At 44.5% G+C, this 19,701-nt stretch overlaps 1 protein-coding gene across 8 annotated transcripts; it reads left to right on the forward strand.

The window, feature by feature from the left end:
- The first annotated feature begins 1,476 nt into the window (after window positions 1–1,476).
- Window positions 1,477–19,654, forward strand: ZNF821 (zinc finger protein 821). 8 transcript variants are annotated; one of them, XM_055306556.1, is made up of 9 exons: window positions 1,478–1,748; window positions 2,360–2,422; window positions 3,615–3,702; window positions 4,995–5,111; window positions 12,986–13,111; window positions 15,748–15,893; window positions 16,503–16,607; window positions 17,765–17,931; window positions 18,700–19,654. In XM_055306556.1, the coding sequence occupies exons 4-9, from the start codon at window positions 5,072–5,074 to the stop codon at window positions 19,352–19,354; spliced, it is 1,239 nt and encodes a 412-aa protein (XP_055162531.1). In that variant the 5' UTR covers window positions 1,478–1,748; window positions 2,360–2,422; window positions 3,615–3,702; window positions 4,995–5,071; the 3' UTR covers window positions 19,355–19,654. The 8 variants fall into 8 exon arrangements, with proteins under 8 accessions (XP_055162537.1, XP_055162536.1, XP_055162538.1 ...); XM_055306558.1 differs by lacking the exon at window positions 3,615–3,702; XM_055306557.1 differs by lacking the exon at window positions 1,478–1,748 and having other exon boundaries at window positions 2,073–2,422.
- Window positions 19,655–19,701: the final 47 nt, after the last annotated feature.

The raw sequence follows: 19,701 nt of genomic DNA on the forward strand, positions 1-19,701 counted from the left end.
AAGTGAATGAATGAATGAAGCTGTTTACCACACAATTGTGAAGGACTAAGTTCCTTCAATACAGCCATTCTCTCACATTAAACACAAGACATGGGATCCCTGAGTGGCGCAGCGGTTTGGCGCCTGCCTTTGGCCCAGGGCGCGATCCTGGAGACCCGGAATCGAATCCCATATTGGGCTCCCGGTGCATGGAGCCTGCTTCTCCCTCTGCCTGTGTCTCTGCCTCTCCCTCTCTCTCTCTCTCTCTCTCTCTGTGACTATCATAAATAAATAAATTTAAAAAAAAATAAAAAAAAACAAGACACCTCACTGGAGATTTATGGGAAGAACATTTTGCAAAAGCACTTTAAGCAAATACCAGGACTCGGTTGCTTAAAACAAGGGTCAGCATCTTCATAAGCTCTTCTGCCTTCCTGGGCCCAGGAGTCACAAGGACTAATTGCGTAATGCTATCATATCTTCATTTTACTTAATCCTATGATTGCAGCAACCCAAGAGAGTAGGGGTTAGGGATGATTACATTGTTACCCATTTTACATTTTAGGAAGCAGAGGTTCAGGAATAGAGACTTGCTCCAAGTCACCAGGCTGGTCAGTGGCAGGGCTGGGACCCAAGGCTAGATATCCTATTACCAGATCTCATCTTCTTTTCACTCCATTCCCTACTTCAAGTAAGCTATGTCAGAGGCAGTCTTAGGCATTCTACAAGAAGACAGAGTAAGAGGAAGGAAAGGAAAGTAGTGGGGAAATAGGGATGATGATAAGGGAAGGTGTCTTATTAGGAAATTAGTCCAACCACTTTCAATTGCCCCAAACGCCCCTTAAGTGGTTAGCAGTACCAAAGTTACTCTGCTCTCTATCTTCTGCCCCCAGGTCTACAGCTACTGTTATTAGTTAAGAATTATGTTGGAAACTTAAACGCCTTAAAAGAAATCTAAAGATTTTTCTCCTCGGAGATTCTGACAGCGGAACTTGGCCCCTCCCACCAAGGCCTGTGGCCCCTGGGTGTCGGTCACGTTGAATGCCCTGGGGGGTCGGAAAAAAAAACCCCACGAAGCGTGCGGGCAGCCAAGGGGAACAGGCTTGGGGTGGGGGAGAGACTAAGGTTGGGCTACGGAGAGGGGGAACCTGCGGTGAAGCTGTGGTTGGGGGATGTGGGTTTTGCGGCTGAATTCAAAGGTGGGGTAAGAAACCAGGATCGGAGCTGACAGTCAGGGCGGAGTTCACAGGTCCAGGAAAGGTTAGGGCAGCCGGGAGGCCGCCGGCGCCGCAGACAGACCCACCGAGGGACCAGGCTGGGTGGTCTCCGCGGCGCGAGGACGTCTGTGATTGGATGCTCCCTAGGCCCCGCCTCCCAGACCCCTCTCCCCCAAGCCCCGCCCACGCCGCCGGGCGCGCGCCTGGGGAGCGGGGAGGGGGACCGGGCTGGGGGAGGGGGAGGGGAGAGGAGAGGCTCGTGCACGCGCCCCGCTCGCTGCGGGTGCGCGAGCAGCGCGCTCCCGCCGCCCGCGTCGCCATCTTTTCCCCCTCCGTCTGTCTGTCTGCCGTTGGCTTTGTCCGTCTGCAGCGCCGCCCCTCGGCTCCCCGCCACCGGCTCGGCTCGAAGCCGCCCTCCGCCTGCCGGGGCCCAGTCCCGAGAGCCCCGGCGCGGCCGGCCCGAGCTGCGGCCCGTGGCCCATTGTCCGGCGGTCCGTCTGTCCGGAGGCGGGGCCCAGGGACGCGGAGCGCCGCGGAGCGCCGAGGCGCCGGGTAAAAAAACCCCCGTCTCCTTCCCTGCGGGGCTGGGCTGAGGATGCAGGGCCGCCTCGCCCTCCCCCCGGCTCGCCGGCTGTCGGTCCTTTTGTCTGTCTGCGTCCGGGAGGGGGCCCGGGCTCGGCCAGGCGCCGACGCTGCCCCGCGCCCGCGTCCAGAGGAGAGGCCGGAGCCGCCGGCTCCCCGCGGGCCGCCCCGCAGCCCCCGGCGGCCTCGGGCGCGGGAGGGGCGGCGGGGTCGGGCAGGGCGGGGCTCGGCGCGGCGCGGCGCGGCGGCCCGGCGTCTGACAGGCGGGGGTGGGGCCGCGCGAGGGGGCGGAGGGCGAGCGAGCGCCGACCCGGTGGCAGCCCCGCGCCGCGGGCCCGCCGCGCGCCTTCTAAATATAGATTTCAGAGAAGACTGTGTGGTCCGAGGGTTTGACTGGGCCGCCTCGGAACACCTCTGGCTTTTGTCGGGAATTCCTGGGAATCTACCTGTGTCCGTGCCGGGAGAAGCCAAGGGGACCTTCTTGGCCGACGGTGCACATGCTCCGGCCCCGGGCGAGTGGGAACCGGGTGCGCAGCGAGGCCGCTGCGTGACCCGCTGCCTTGTCCTCTCCCTTTTGGCAGATACAGATCGCTGGGGTTCAGGCGAGTTTACTTTGCGCCGTGGGAACTGCACCAGAGCTGGAGGTGGGAGTGCACCCTCTTTTCTTAAAGCTTGGATTTCACCTGTTTGTTTGTTTTTTCATGCTCAAGTCTGTGGTGTGTTCTGGAAGCTGCAACCTAACACCTGTGGGAGAGCAGGGACAATGTTAAGGGGAGATGTTCCCCCGCCCCCACCCCCTAGGACTCTTAACCTCGTCCTGAAGACAAAGCTCCCTTCCTTTTTACATAGCATCCCTTGTAAGCCTGAATCTCACCGTTTACCTTTCTTCCCTCCCGTCCCATTTTTTTCTTTTTCTTCCAGATGGTGATGTTCAGGCGGCTCTTCATTTACATTTTTTGTGTTGGTTTCAGATTCGGGCTTGGGAACTGAGGCAGTGTTAAAAGTAAAACCGGATGAGTGATCTTTAGGGCAGTGTGGCTATGAATTTTATTAGCTTTTATTGCCTGTAAGACTGTTGTCTGACCTCTTGAGATCTTGCTGTGTAGTCAAGAATGCACTTACATTGCCATTTCTGTATGTATGTATTTTCTTTTTTTATTTTCAAGAGCCCACGACTCCACGGGCTTTCTTTTTTGAGGGAGGAAAGGGTGCTTTTTTTTCCCCCCCTTAATCCCTCAGGTGTGAAGTCCCATTGGGTACCATCTGGTCAGTTCCCCATTCGGCCACTAGGAGGATAGTGAGATGCCGTGGACGCTGCCTATTTAAATATGCAGATGCTCATCTCTGTTTCTGACTTGGAGCTTTAGTATTGAACTGTTGCCTCACCAGGATGATCTGAATTGAGCCTGTCTCAAGTTATTTGGCCTTCTTTCAGTATCTCACAGTTTCAATTTCTGATCTCGATGAAGAAAAAATTTAAAGATTAGTTAATATTTTCCCCTATATAATAGAGAGGTGCAGGTCTGCAAGTTTTAGAAAAAAATGATAGACAAACTGCATTTTATTCAACTCTCTACTTTGTGATTCCCCAGAGTTATAGGAAAAGACTCAAAGTGAATATTCCTTTACTGCTTCCATGAATAAAGTAACTGCTCGGTTAGAAAGAAATGATTTATCCAAACAAAACTTAGGACGGAGAATACATACCATTAGCACTCAGCATACTGCCCTCTAACTAGTTAAAATTGACTTTTACTGTATACATTTGGAGTTGGGTTTTTGTTTTTTGTTGTTGTTTAATTAAAGGTCTGAAAAAGAACTGTGTTTAATATGCAGATATGATAGAAGACTGCCTGAAAGCTGCTTCCTTTGCCACTTCCTGTGGAGGCCTGTCTTTGCCATTTGCGGTTTCTTTCTTCTTTTGGTAAGGGGAGGCAGGATCTGATTACAGGTCTGAGGTCCTTTCTAGCTAGGAGTTAGTTGGCATAACAGGAGAAGAGTCTTCACTAACTGGAGAGCAAAGTATAGTTAGCAATTGCCTCTCTTAGTGCCTCCTAAGGCATTAAACTACTTGCTTATTCAGTGTAAGTACAATTTGAAAAGGCAGGGAACTGGAAGAAAATTTAGAGGGTGACCAGATCCATATTCTTATTTTTGGTAGAAAAGGGAATCTCTCTTTTTTAATTTATCTGTTTATTCACTGTGCCTTTCATAGAAAATTTCAGTTTTAACTACTAATCCATTTCAGACTCTCTAACAACACTTACTGCTTGGAAAGTCTTTCTTATAAACTAACTGGGAACCTCCATGCTTAAGTATCTGTTCTCTCCAATTTCAGGGGAGCAGATGCAGGTCTCTGCAGCACCTCTGTTTTTGGGGAGCTTTTCTCTTTGCTCTTCCCACTAATCTCTTTGCTACATAGAGGCTGGATTGAAAGGAGGCACTAAACTTATTAACTTTGACTGCCACTCTGTTAGCCGGGCCAGACTGATGTTCCACACTGGAGGTTGAATTACTACTCAACAGTATGGAGTGCATCTGACTCTTCTGGTGAGAGCTCATCTTCAACATTGGAAGCCTGATTTGATTTAGTGCCCTGTCATCCACAGTGCCCAGCACTGTGCCAACTTCACTAGATAGGGGCTCTGTTTCCCCTGTTGATTGCATTGATAGATGCCTAAAAGTTTTGCGGTGTTTCGTGCCTCACAGAGGTGTGATGCTTTGTCACCTCCAGACAAGGTAACTTTTTGGAAAAAAAAAATATCTGGAGGTTCCCGTTTGTTCAGATTGCAGGGCTTGACTTGCAGTGGGCGTGGAACATGTGAGCTGCCACCCTCCTTGCCTTCCTTTTGCTTCCTTTTGCATTTATGGGGGTTACCCCCTTTGAACCTGCAGTGCTTCTAAAGCTGTTTGCCTGAGTTTTTTGCTTCATTTTCTATCCTATGATCTTGATCATGATCACTTAACAGTATTCTGGATTCCACAGATAGATTTAGAGTGGAATTCTCTAAATCCTTTGAAGGAGTCCCCTCTTAAACTTCTTGGGACCTTGATGTTATGCTAGAAATCTATTCCTTTCTTTTTTTGAATCAATTATTTATAACTGGTGAGTTTTGTATGCTCAATGATTATTTTTAAAACTCTTTTTAATTTTTTCTAATTTTGTTTATTTTCTGGGAAAAAAGACATGTGCTAACAATATCTTTTTTATTATAGGTCAGCATCCTGCAAGGAGGTAGTAACATATCCAGTTGTGAAACTGGGAAAGGCCAGAGCTCTTGGATTGGGGAAACATGTCCCGTCGGAAACAGACAAATCCGAATAAAGTTCACTGTGAGTATTGGGTTTTGTTTTCTGGAACCTGGGAACATTGAGAGTTGAAATGAAAGAGTAATCTGAATTTAGGTGAAAGGCTCACACTAATTTGTGAAGGAAAAAAGGGCTAAAGAGGTTGAACATGATAGGTTTAAAGTGTGTCTAGTTGCTGGAGGAGGTTTTAGAAATCTGCTTTAGTATGTGCACTTGTTTCATCCTTAGTATTCACATTTACAAACATTTATAAGATATCTGTACAATGTCTTGTGCTAGATGCCAGGGCTGTAAACCAATGTAAGGATATATAAACCGATAATGTAGCCACATACATAAAATAATATCTAAAAACACAAGTAGCATATGCTGAGTATCATATAAGGGTGCAGCAGACTGTGTATACTACAGAAGGTGAAGAAGAGAGTTCCATGGACTGAGGTAGCAGGGAACGCTTCATGGAAGAGGCCCTAGACTGTGAACTTGAACTGGGCCTTAGAAGGTAGGAAGTGAATTTTTAAAAAAGGAAGAAGGAAGAAGTAAAATTAGGTAGGGGAAATGATGTGAGCAAAGATACAAGAAGGAATGCACAGGGGCGCTTGGGTGGTTGAGTCAGTTGAGCTTCTGACTCTTGATTTTGGCTCAGGTCATGATCTCAGGGCCATGGTATTGAGCCCCACATTGGGCTCCGTGCTCAACTCAGGGAGTTGGCTTGGGATTCTCTCTCTCCCCCTCTGCCCCTTACTCTGCTTTACATGCGTTCTCTATCTCTCTCTGTCTTCCTCTAAAATAAATAAATAAAATCTTAAAAAAAAAAAAAGGAATGCACATATTTAGGGGATAAGGAAACTTTGTATGAAGTAGAAGCTTTATTTGTCCAGATGTCATAGGACATGAGATGAGGTTGGAGATGTTTAACTCTACCTTGTAGAGGCCTGAAGGCCAGTCCAAGTTCATAGTTCATACTGTGGGCTATAAGGAAGTACTGACAGTTTTCAAGCAGAGCAAGTGGAGTGACATTTAGAATGCAGTGTTTTAGGACGACAAAGCAGTGTGTGGGATAGATCACACAAGATAAAGACTGGTAACAGGAAAACCAGGTATGCACTATTGCCTTGCATTGTTTCTCAGAAGTTTTCTATATTTGTTTTATTTCATCCATAAGACTGGGTAATTCTAGAGGGCAGAGACTATGTCCCACTCATACTTCCTGCTATTCCTCTCTACTTCTAGCACTGCTTATAGGGGATGTTCAAAAGTGCCTTTTAAAAAAATTTTTTTAAAGATTTTATTTATTCATTCATAGAGACAGAGAGAGAGGCAGAGACACAGGCAGAGGGAGAAGCAGGCTCCATGCAGGGAGCCTGATGTGGGACTCGATCCCGGGTCTCTGGGATCACGCCCTGGACTGAAGGTGACACTAAACCGCTGAGCCACCCGGGCTGCCCAAAAGTGCCTCTTTAAATTAACACTAATATTTTTTTTTAAGATTTTATTTATTTATTCATGACAGAGAGAGAGAAAGAGAGAGAGAGGCAGAGACACAGGCAGAGGGAGAAGCAGGCTCCATGCAGGGAGCTTGACGTGGGACTCAATCCCAGGTCTCCAGGATCACGCCCTGGGCTGAAGGCGGCGCTAAACCGCTGAGCCACTGGCGCTGCCCTAAATTAACATTAATATATCAATGCAGATTTGATATAGTTAACCAGTTTCCTATGATCTGGGCAGATAAGCATCTTTACCCAAATATTTAAAAAAGAGCCCAATAGCACCCTATTATTATGGGGGACTAACTAAATAAGGTACAGCAACATCTGCAAGAATTCAGTGGCACAACATATGACAGGTTTTTTCTTGAGGAAAGAACTCTACATATGAGAGGATAGACTGGTCAAGGAGTTAGATAAGATAATTTATTAAAAACGTACTGTATGCCAGGTACTATGTACCTTAACTTACTGGGTAATTTTAAGAGTGAGAAAGATAACAGTAGGAACAGAAGAATCAGGAGAGCTTCAGCATTGTATAGGTTAATGAGTTTAGATTAATACACAATTTTTCAACTTAAGTCCTATAAAAGTTTTCTAAGAGAGCAAGTTTGATGCTCCTAGGAGTATATTCTGGAATAGGTGGATGTGGAAGTCTAAATATAAAGGTGAGTGAGTGGTTTAGGAAGAGTTTAGAAATTGCTGCTATAACAGTGAAATGTAGTTGGCCTGAATGTGAGGATTGTCAAGAGGAATATCTCTGGCCTACGTAATCCAGTACAGAGGTTTAGGAGGATTGTCTTCTCCTCTCTGGTTGAAAATGAGTATTAGGGCAGCCCGGGTGGCTCAGTGGTTTAGCGCCGCCTTCAGCCCAGGGCCTGATGCTGGAGACCCGGGATCAAGTCCCACATCAGGCTCCCTGCATGGAGCCTGCTTCTCCCTCTGCCTGTGTCTCTGCCTCTGTCTCTCCCTGTGTCTCCCATGAATCAATAAATAAAATCTTAAAAAAAAAAAAAAAAAGAAAATGAGTATTAATTAAAGACATGGATGTGACCCTAAGAAGGCAGGGCAGGAAAGGTACTCTCAGTAAGAGATAAGGGGGTCACAGATAAGGCAATCAGAGGAGTTGGACATTTACCTATAAAAGCCACCTGTCCAAAGAGACTTGGTTAGATTTAAGGAGAGTAGGCCTTAAGAGAGTGGCGGAGATGAGGGCATGATCATGATAAGGCCAGAGGAAGCCAGTGGAGGCCTGTATGGCCTTTGCCTGCATCCATGGAGCATCCGCTGAATCTCCTCCCACCATAGCCGAACCCAGGATGAGCTGGTATTGGGTCAGAAAACAGATGGACAGGGCAGCCTGGGTGGCTCAGCAGTTTAGTGCCATTTTGAGTCCAGGGCCTGATCCAGGATCGAGTCTTGTGTCTGGTCGGGCTCCCTACATGGAGCCTGCTTCTCCTTCTGCCTGTGTCTCTGCCTTTCTCTCTCTCTCTGTCTCTCATGAATAAATACATAAAATCTTAAAAAAAAATAAAACAGAAGGACAAATAGGCCATGGAGAAGAGACTATCATGTATCCACAGTGGCAGAAATAGTTTCCAGAGCAAGTGAACATCATACTCTGGTGGAGTGGGTGGGACTATGAGGACTTTGTGGTAGGGACCATTAGGAGGGCTGTGAACAGAAATGTTTAGCTGTAACTAAAAAGCAGACCCACAGGGAGGTGCTGTTTTCAGTGATGCATTTGGGAAGGGAACTATGGAGGCTTCTCAGGTTATAGACTAAGTCTGACTACCAAAGAAAAGACACTAAGATTCCCTGGTTTCTCAGGACTTTCTACTTATTAACTGTTTGGGGACTGAAGCTGATCCTTCCTTTTTCAAAAAGGCATCTTCTCATTGCCCATGACAATAATGGCAAGTAGGAATAGGTAATTTCAGTCTGCTGGCCACTTGGGTCTCCTCTTCCCTTGCAGTGAAATGGAACCAATCAAATGTATTGGATTTAATGCTGCTCATCTATTTAAAGTAAATGGAATGGACTGAAGGTCTGGGAGGCAAGAATGTCTGCACAAGTTTTGTTGAAATGTTAAAGCTAATCAGCACTCCAGTAGAGTAATGGCTGAGCTCCATTACATCTGCCTTCTGGGAAGAAGATTGTGGCGTGAAGCTCAAAGCCTGCCTAAAAGAATATATTAAGAATCCCACTGCTGTGGCCTGGCAGCATGTGTCACATCCACCTTAAAAGCCGACAGGCAGGCTGCACTGGCAGTTACTCAGCTTTCCTCAGGACTGCCTCTGTATCTAAATTACCATAATGATCTCTCCTTTCCTCAGAAACATCCAGAAATATTTCGTAGTTTCCTTAGTTCATTAACAGATTTGACACAGAGCTTTCTGAATAAAAAGCCCAGAATTGTTAGTCTCGGAGAAACTGCTGATGGGCTTTTAGATCTTCCTCATCTCACCTCCTCCTGAGTAAAAGTTTCTGTCAACTGTTTCTAGAGAGGTTGAAAATAGAGTCCCTTGTATACTCTCATTTGGTGTGTTTATGCTAAGCAAACCACTAAAAACCTTAAGGCACTTTTGTTTTCAGATTGCAAAGTACAAACAAGACTAAAAACTTTGAACTCCAATACAAGCTTCTTGGCTTTTACAGAGGAATAGGAAAAAAAGCCTTTAAAGTTCCTTCTCTTCAAAAAGCACAACTTGTTTTGTCCTTGTTCGTTCTGTCAGCATCCTTGTGAGTAAATGGCTGTGTTCCCAGCATGTGGTAGCACCTTGGGTTACAGATACTGTCAGCTGGAATGGAATCCTAAGGTTCTCATTCCCAAGACTAGCTCACTTTTCTCTGAATTCGACATCTGGTCTTTTAGAATTTTTTTTCAGATGCTTTGCTTTACTTAACTTCAGTCAGCCAGACATTGCATTTATTTAATTGCACCAAGGACTTAAAGCAGAGAATTGTAAGATCTTTGCCTTTCTAGTAACTTTCATCCCGGGCTTTTCATCTGTTCTACAGACTTGGTTGGATGGCCTTGTTCTTGTCTGAGAAACAGTCAAATCAGACAAATAGTATCTTGATTTTATACCAAAAAGAAAAAAAAGAGGTGGCACCTTCCTTTTTACTGTAGAGCTTAGATGACTTGTTCTTAGCTATTAATAGATAAATAAATACCCATGTTAAATAAGATGGTTGCCCTACATTAATATCTAGAGACCTGAGGGTTTTTTTTAACCTACTACAATAGTCTCAAGATAGAAGGAAAATAATAATTCTGCATTATAAAAGCAGGCAATTATATAACACTTCTTAAGCACCAGTATCTCTATGGATCACATTTGACTTGAGTTACTATGACATACTTTTAGGTATGTAAAAGGTATCACCACTTTCAGTATCATAGCGCAAAATATCACTGTCCTTTTACGAGAGGATAGTTTTGGACAGTGGGATTTAGAACTTAGGTAAATAGTGATTACTGGAAGATCATTCACATATCTTCTCCTGAGATATGCCAAAATCACTTTTTAAAAGATTTTTATATATTTTGCTTTATACTGATGTTTAAGATAGGAATAGCCATGAGGAATGAATTTTACTTTACCCTTTTTCCCAAGTGAGGAATAGAACCAAATATAAGAGCACAGCTTTTCTTTCCAAACTGACAAAAAGGAATAACAGAATTAATTTATTCCAACTATACTAAGTGGGATTGCCAGCAAAAGTCCTAGATAGGGCCATCATATGGAATAGACTCTCCTCTGTTCTGTGAAGGCCTAAATATCTAGACAATATCAATAGACAAAAAATTTGATGGGATCCCTGGGTGGCGCAGCAGTTTGGTGCCTGCCTTTGGCCCAGGGCGCGATCCTGGAGACCCGAGATCGAGTCCCACGTCGGGCTCCGGGTGCATGGAGCCTGCTTCTCCCTCTGCCTGTGTCTCTGCCTCTCTCTCTCTCTGTGTGTGTGACTATCATAAATAAATTTTAAAAAATTTAAAAAAAATTTAAGCTCAAGTTGGTACATCTAAACTGAATTACTAGTTGATCTTGAAAAGCACTTATTCTTTTAGAGGCCCTTCTACTAATCTAATGGTAATTACCTATTAAGGGAAAAAAAGTATTCTTCACGCATTATAAACCTAGGTTGTTTCTTCAGAGATGAGAAGTGTCATTGATGAGAATGGTCTGCCCCTTGATAATTATCTGCTGGTATATAACATGTTCCTTAGTGCCATTTCTGCCCATGGTTTCTAGGTCTGAAAGCATGCATCTACCCAGAAGAATTCAATAACTAGTCCAGTTGGCCATGGTCTTGTGGTTACAGTGCAAACACCATGAAGAAAAATATTTTCCTTCTGCAAAAAGGATAAGGAGGTGCTTATAACAGCATTCATGTTTTGCTTTCCTTAGCAGTAATTTATATCCAGCTTGTGATTGTGATATTTTGAAAATGAATTTAAAGCAGCTTATTTTTCTTTTACTTGAGGGTTGTGTGGCTAGAAGTTTGCTTGAACCCTCACCACCTCTCCTCCTACTCACATTATCAATCAGAGTAGCCCCGGGGTTAGTCTCACCTCAGCATGGTAACTCATCACAGGGTATCAGAACCATCAAAATGATGGGCCCCTTTGTCATTTACTGGCCCTGAGAATATTATTTTGGTATTTGAAGTGTAGCATGAGTTACTTATGGTATGATGGTAATATTATCTCTAGGATCAGAGCCATTCTTCTCACAGAGAGACAAGCATTTGTTTTCAGCAAAACTACTCTGATGAACCATCTAACCTGCTTACATCTCTCTTAGTTTAAAAATATGGATATTAGAGCTGTACAGACCTGTTTCGAATACTTTGCTCTACTATAAACTTTAGTTTTCTCTTAAGTAAAATATGGGTAGGAATACCTACCACATAGAGTTTGGCAGAGAATTAAGATAAAAACTATAAAGCACTTAACATAGAGCCTGGAACTAGGACATACCAAATAGTAGTTATTATTAGTGTTTAGCACTTAGGATATGGATGCTCACTGAATTTTTGCCGAATAAATGCCTAAGTGAATCACATGAAGCCTGCTTCACATCAGTTCTTTCATTGCCTGACAACGATAGCACAGGTCAACTGACCATTTCTCCTACCTCATTATATCCTGTCTTGGAACCCGAGCCTGTTTACTTTCCTTTCTCTCCAGTAAGAAAGTGCCTGGCCTATTGTCAGACATTTCACTAGGGCTGTTTATTATTCTCTCTTGGTGGCTGGAGAATGGGGACTGTAGTTTCCACTCTGACTGAGATAATGGAAACCTCTAGAAACTCAATTCTTTTTTTCTCCTTATGCCGGCCTTTTGGAAATAAAAGAGTACTTAAATGTTAACTCTTAAGTAACCACACAGATTGTAGGCAGAGTTCATCGAAAGTAAATGCAGGGACACCTGGGTGGCTCAGCTGTTGAGCAGCTGCCTTCGGCTCAGGGCGCGATCCTGGAATCCAGGACTGAGTCCCACATCGGGCTCCCTGTGAAGAGCCTGCTTCTCCCTCTGCCTATGTCTCTGCCTCTCTCTCTGTGTGTCTCTCATGAATAAATAAATAAAGAAAGAAAAAAAAAGTAAATGCATACTCAAGGACAGGTCCGGGGCTTTTGGATATTTCATACAAGAAAAGAAGAAAGAAAAAAGACGACATTGACCAAGGAGACTAGATAAAATATTATTTTTTGTTAATTAGTTGGTGTAGTTCAGGAAGTTCATTCCTCAGCAAAAATTAGTTCATATATTATCTCTTCTTTTAATTTATTATCCAACCAGTTGTTGATTTGCTATTCAACCAGTTGTTGATTTGCTTGTGGTTAATTCTGATAGACATAGGAGAAGCAAGGAAGAACTTCCAAACCATGTCTTGAAAGGAGGGTGGCTGAAAGATGAGATTAGAGAGATTGTTGTTTGGAAGGATTATTCGAAGCACTTGTTTATAGTCAGAGATAGACACTGAGTCAGGGCCATAATGTTAGTACACTAAGATTCAGAGATTGTGCCCAGATATGTTGCCCTTTTTATCATCCTGTCACTTTGCCTCTTCTGCCTCTCTCACCAATCCTGACGGAAGGCTATAAATGGAATTGAGATTCTGAATCTAAATTTGTAAAGTAGCAATTGATAACCTTTTGAAAGGACTCAAGATTAGGAGGATTTAAGCAAGTTATACTTTCTAGAGCATCTGGCTTACTACCCAGGAAGAGTAGCCATGCCCAGAAATTCTAGGAAGCAGCAAGCTGACTTAGAGATGAATGACCCCACCATAGGGTACCTGCCTGTCTCCTACCTTTGAATGGTCTGACTTTTCAACCAGCTTGCCTGGGGATTTATGTTGCCCAGCTGGTGGCCTGACTATTTTTCCTTGTGACCACCAGGGGATCAAGTATTTGCTGGGCTAGAAGAGCAAGCCCGCCAGGCGATGATGAAAACTGATTTTCCTGGAGACCTTGGCAGTCAGCGACAAGCTATCCAACAACTAAGAGATCAGGACTCCAGTAGCAGTGAGTTCTGCACCTTCTGGTAATGACTCAGGGCAATGGGAGAAGAATTATCAGAGTGTGTGTGCTCTGGGGATTGTGCATGGGGGTTGGGAGGAAGATATGAAGATTTGTGGATCCTCAGTGTTTCCAAAGGTGCTCTAAGTTATATGAGCATATGCTTATCCAGAGAGAGGACAGGTTTGGCATTATTTTTTTTTAACCCATGGACTGCAGTAGTTGTTGCAGTACCATACACAGACAGGTTTGTGATGACTGTGATAGGTGCATAGGGATAATTAGTACTCAACCTGTCCCTGGGTTAGGCCAAATGAAAAGAAGAGAATCCCTGTCTCCTAGAGTCTGTATACTCACAACAAAATGTAAGAGTGGCATTAATGAAACTTTTGCTTGAGTACCCAGTTTAATGTTACACAAGAAGATTTGCTTACTGATGAGATTATGCATCATATAAAATGCTAAAGTCAGAGCACCTGACTGGCTCACTCGGTAGAACAGCTGACTCTTAATCTTGGAGTCAAGAGTTTGAGCCCCATAGTGGGTGTAGATATTAAAAAAATAAATTTTTTAAAAAAGGAAATAAAATGCTAAAGCCAAGGTCTTCCCACACCAAGTCCTAAGAAACTTCTGGAAAGAGATGGAAAAGACAGTGGCTGGTAACTAGCTGAACTTCATGGATCATATGCCCCATGACCTGCCTGAACAAATATATTTGAGACGTATTATTTCCTAGGATGATTTCCATACTTTACTAATCATATCCATCTGATATTGGTTGGTATTACTGTCAATTCAGAGTGACATTTTTTATTTTTCTCCACATTTGGGATTGAAGAATAACAAAGAGGGAAAGAGTTCAGCAGCCTTCTAGGAACCATAGTTTCCACTCACACTAATAATTTAGCAACAAAAAACCAATAATAATTTAGCATCTAATTGCTTAGGTACAGAAAAATGAAACCAAAGATTTCTAGAAAACCTGTGGGAACCACCAGCTTGAGTAACAGGATAGGAACAGCAACATCTATAAAGTCTAATAGGTTTCCATTCTGGAAAAGCTGCATCATCCTTCTAGAAGGCATACTTACTTTTTAAAAATATTTTTAGTAGAGAGCTATGTTTGGATTTTTGATCAGTCATGTAATGTGTTTGATACAATGCTGTCTTAGATCAAGTTTACAAATATTCCAGATAAACTGGTGAGAAAATATGGTATGATTTAATCTGTTCCAATCTTTCATTATTGAGATGAACTCAGATGAAAGCTTTGGGCTTAGGGAATAAGGCATACATACCATAGATGTTCCAGGGCCCAAATCCAGTCCACCAGGCTGGTGGAATATTTAATAGGAACACACGTAACTACTAGCAGATGATCTGGTTAGATTTTTCTTTGAAGAGAAGGAATGTAATCAGTTTTTCCCAGATAATAGTGGATTTAAACATTACATAGGGATAGCAGAGAGAAGACAAGCACTGTTAGCTAGGGAAGCTGAGTCTCACAGGTGCAAGTCTACCTTGTATTTCTCTTGCTCACAGTCCGGCCCAGGAATCCAGGATCTAAGTGTGGTTGGGATGGGACTGGGGTCTCACAGCTTTCCTAGGCTTTGCTTCCTCTTGTGATCTTCAAGATACTAGCACTTCTTTTTTTCCTTTTCAGAAAAAACTCCTTTTTTTTTATTGTGGCGTTTAAAAAATCCCCCCCCCCATTTTATAAGTAACAGGGGAAAACATCAGCCCACAAAATCCTTGCAGATCCCCCAACCACAGGCAGACCTCCCCATAGCCACATCCTAGCCCCTAAATGAAAGCAAACTCAAATCTTTAGTCACAAGAAATTAGATTTCATCCTATAGAATGGCTTGTTCCCCTCCACTTAATGCAGTCATTTATCTGTCAGATAATCCAGAGAACCAACAGAAACAATGGATTTATTTAGCCTAGAATTCCGAGTTACTAGTGGAGTAAGAGCACACTGAGTCAGGTAGCACAACAAATGGCCTAAGGTGGTTTGCTGTGCTCTTTTTACCACTGAACTGAACAAGCTTTTCCCTAGAGGGTGACATCATTTTTAACTAATTAACTACTGCCTCCTTTATAAATAAGAGGAAGGAAAAACTTGCTGGTTTTTCTCTAAGTGTGCCTTAGGGTTTGTTGGGAGAGAAAAGATTAGTGGGACTCAGAATATAATAGTATATGTGATACCATGGAAAAATTGTGCAGGGGGTTATGGAGAAAGTTAAGTAATAAAATCACTGAGAAATGTGGGTAAGTCAGAGGTGGTGTGTTGTGGGAATGAGCATGGTGTGAGATGCATGGAGGTGTGATTTCAAGTATGAGATATTTGGAAATCGTGTGTAAGAAGAATTACTTTTATGATAATATAACGGTCCAATAACTATCTTCTAATGCAGTTTTGCCTCAGATTTTCTCTGTAGTATAAATGACATTATAAACAATAGCTATAGCTCTTCCACTTAACATGATTTGTACCCAACTATATAAGCTTTACATTGATACCTACTCTATTATGGAAGATCTGAAAATGTTTTCCATTATAGCTACAAACCCTAAGGTGGAAAGCAACTCAAGATGTATTCATGCAAAATCAGAACAAGTGACCAATTTGTATGTTCCAGGTGACAGTGAGGGTGATGAAGAGGAGACCACACAAGATGAAGTCTCTTCCCACACATCAGAGGAAGATGGAGGGGTGGTCAAAGTGGAGAAAGAGTTAGACAATACGGAGCAGCCTGTTGGTGGGAATGAAGTGCCAGAGCATGAGGCAAGTGACAACGGCTCCCAAGCCCAGGAGGCTTGAGCCACAGTAATGGTCTTGCCTCTGGTGGCCTCCTGGGCCTTCATGTGAAGCCTGTCTTCCTTCACAATTCCATTTATCCAAACCTCACACACAACTCCCAACACACCAGCTTTCCTATTTACCCATATATCACTAACCCTAGCACGGCCTCCCTACTTCTTTCCAGACAGAACATCACTTTTGCAAGACTATCAGCCAACTTCCTGAAGTCTACTCTTGCAAATATAAGTCAGTGTTACCTGAGGTGCTCTCTTCTCTTTAAATTGTTTCCTGAGGATTCCTGCAAGAAGCACAGCAGGAGGGAAGCTAATCCTGAGAGGGGGTAAAATAGATCAGTTCTCCCTGGGGCAGCCCCCTATGTCCTCAGGGCAGGAAGCCTTGAAGAAAATGAAGATAGAGGCAAATGTGATTCCCTTTCCCTATTACTTTTCCCTTTGGTCCATAATAGGAACCTAAGAATAACATGTGATATCAGGTTGTGTTCCTTTTAACAGGATACCCTGTTAAAAGAAGTAGGGGCAGGGCAAAGAGTGGTAAACAGTCTTAATGAATTGCCTGCTTGTTGAATTGCAGGTCACGGGGAACTTGAATTCTGACCCCTTACTTGGAATCTGCCAGTGTCCCCTCTGTCAGCTAGACTGTGGGAGTCGGGAGCAGCTGATTGCTCATGTGTACCAGGTATGGGCTGGGGAGCCACACACTCCAGAACATGAATGCCAGCAGCTTGTTTAGCTTTTGCTTCCAGCTCCCAGGGGGAACCTTGGGTTGTGGCTTCCAGTAAGACTCCACTCTAGTCCCCAGAATGTTTTAGAGAATAAGTGGGATATGTTGGGTAAAGCTGTTCTGGGTTCCCAAGCAGATGCACTATGAAAATTAAGTATTTTTTTTCCAAAGTTACTTAATGTTTTCTTTTCTTTTTTTTTTTTCTTTTTCTTTTCTTTCTTTTTAAGAGAGGGGGTGGGGGAGGAGCTGAGGACAAGAGAGAATCCTAAGCAAGACTCCACTCCTAGCATTGGAGCCCAACTCCAGGGGGGTTGGATTCAGTCTCACAACCCTGAGATCATGACCTGAGCCAAGATCAAGAGTCAAGCCCTTAACCAACTGAGCCACCTAGGTGCCCTAATGCATATTTTAAATAGTGAAATAGAAACTAACACCTGTTAAAAATGAGGGCTTTGTTTTAAAGAAGAAATAATGAGTTAACATAAAAGTTTCTATGAACTAGAAAAAGTATAAATGAGGGGATCAGAAAAACACAAATTTTTGTGCTCTTTTTGCCCCTGATCCAATTGCAGAGCACCTGTGTCTTGTGATCTATATTAGAAAGGCATTAGCACACATGCAGCCTGGGTTTTACCATAATGATAGTTGATTCATGAAAAGAGGCCTTTCTTTAGAAGATTGTTTTTAAAAGATTTATGAAAAGACAGGACAAAATGCTTTTGGATACCAGTCTTCCCAGCCAGCTTCTGCAGTTGGCCTTCACTGCTCCCTTGACAGACACCTGTGAGGTAAGCAGATAGAAATTATCCCAGGCATGAATTCTTCACAGGTTTTGAAGAGGGCTCTGGCACCTTATTGTTCACCAAGCCAGCCACATGTTCCAGAATATAGTCAAAACTCAAACTAATGAAATCTGAAACCATAATCTGAAGGGTCTGGCCCTTCTGAAGGCCTGTTAACACAAGAGACTTCCAGGTGCTAAGCAGGGAGCATACTTGCAAATCCCTTGTCTGAGACTAAGGAAAGGGGATTTTCCCAGAAAGCAATTTCTGAGTGGGCATAGATTATATTAAAAGTAGCATGAGTTTACAGATTAAGGCTCTGTTTTACAGCACACTGCAGCAGTGGTGAGCGCCAAGAGCTACATGTGTCCTGTCTGTGGCCGGGCCCTAAGCTCCCCAGGGTCATTGGGTCGTCACCTCCTAATCCACTCGGAAGACCAGAGGTCTAACTGTGCTGTGTGTGGAGCCCGTTTTACCAGCCATGCCACATTTAACAGGTTAGCTGGTCACCTAACCCTCTTGCTCTGGGAACAAATTATCGGGTATGGGTTCTGCTTTCCCAAATCAAGAGAAAAGCTAGAAATAGGTAATGCAAAGGCAACTGACTCTTTGGAAATACAAGTGATAAAGCTAGTAAATATGTCCATTTTATTAGTTATCCCCAAAGAGAAATGAATTCTCTTTGAATCCTATCCATTTCTTTCCCCTGAAAATATTCTTATTTTCATCTAGAAAGAGATGGTTGGGCGGCAGGGGGAGTCCAATAACATTCATGATAAAGCTTGGGGAAAGAAGTTACAGGGTGCTGAGAGGCCCCTGATGTGAGGACATAGTCTGTACTGTGTCCCAGAAGACTGGAAGTATGTGAATTGTGTCCTAGTTCCATTTGCCTGGGGTACTCTACAGAGTTGGCCAGGGCAGGAGGGGTTGAGCCAGTGGACTCCCTTACAGGCAAGCTTCCATCTCAAGAAAGACTGCCCTACACAGCTCTTACAAACACCATCAGCCAGCTGGAATGAAAACTGCACATTTGTGGGGGATATCTGGCATTTCGCTCAGTCTCTACCTCAAGGAGGGCTTTAAAACTTGGTAGACCCCCTAGCTCAGAGAAGGTGCTGGGTAGGAGAGGTAGGTCTCTCAAGTACTCAAATCTGACCCTTAGTGGTGAACTTGGAGCAACTGGCCTGATAGGACCAGCGTGAGTCTGAGCTGGATACCTGAGCCTTGCTAGGAGACACTAACCATCCAAAATTTTTGTATTCCAGTGAGAAACTCCCTGAAGTACTTAACATGGAATCCCTACCCCCAGCCCATAGTGAGGGCCCCTCCAGTGCTGAGGGGAAGGACATTGCCTTTAGTCCTCCAGTGTACCCTGCTGGAATTCTGCTTGTGTGCAACAATTGTGCTGCCTACCGTAAGCTACTGGAAGCACAGACCCCCAGTGTTCGCAAGTGGGCCCTACGCCGACAGAATGAGCCTTTGGAGGTTCGGCTGCAGCGGCTGGAACGAGAGCGCACAGCCAAGAAAAGTCGGCGGGACAATGAGACCCCAGAGGAGCGGGAAGTAAGGCGAATGAGGGACCGTGAAGCCAAGCGCCTGCAGCGCATGCAGGAGACAGATGAGCAGCGAGCACGCCGGCTGCAGCGGGATCGGGAGGCTATGAGGCTGAAGCGGGCCAATGAAACCCCAGAAAAGAGGCAGGCCCGGCTCATCCGGGAGCGGGAAGCCAAGCGGCTCAAGAGGAGGCTGGAGAAAATGGACATGATGTTACGAGCCCAGTTTGGCCAGGACCCTTCTGCCATGGCGGCCTTAGCAGCCGAAATGAACTTCTTCCAGCTACCTGTGAGTGGGGTGGAGTTGGACAGCCAGCTCCTGGGCAAGATGGCCTTTGAAGAGCAGAACAGCAGCTCTCTGCACTGAACCCACCTGCCCTCCCACTCACCCAGGGCCACAGGGATCAGTGCTGCAGCCACCCACAGGGCCCTGTCCTTACTGCCAGAGGCAGGCCTGGGTGTGTTGCAGGTGGACCTAAACACTTCTTGCATGTGGGAGCAGGATGATGGGGTCAGCAGCAAGCCAGCTTAAGGCAGCTCTGGACAAGGGAGTAGGCACTCCAGAGACCTGGACTCCCAGCCCACTGCTGCAGGGCATGCTTATAGGACTGTGGGGCCCAGTGCGGCCCATGGAGTTGTGAGGGCAAATAAATTAATTTTATCTTTACTGGCCTTTTTCTGCTTTCCTCTCCATTTCATTCTAGCAAATGAAGT

This window comes from Nyctereutes procyonoides, unplaced genomic scaffold, assembly GCF_905146905.1.
Source record: "Nyctereutes procyonoides isolate TBG_1078 unplaced genomic scaffold, NYPRO_anot_genome, whole genome shotgun sequence".
In the NCBI taxonomy this organism is placed as follows: domain Eukaryota; kingdom Metazoa; phylum Chordata; class Mammalia; order Carnivora; family Canidae; genus Nyctereutes; species Nyctereutes procyonoides.

What these genes read in the sequence shown, in the direction of transcription:
- ZNF821 (XM_055306556.1), top strand. Translation starts at nt 5,072, where the DNA reads ATGTCCCGTCGGAAACAGACAAATCCGAATAAAGTTCACT. An exon ending in AAATCCGAATAAAGTTCACT is followed by an intron (nt 5,112 to 12,985) that starts GTGAGTATTGGG and finishes TGTGACCACCAG; the next exon opens with GGGATCAAGTATTTGCTGGG. An exon ending in AGATCAGGACTCCAGTAGCA is followed by an intron (nt 13,112 to 15,747) that starts GTGAGTTCTGCA and finishes TGTATGTTCCAG; the next exon opens with GTGACAGTGAGGGTGATGAA.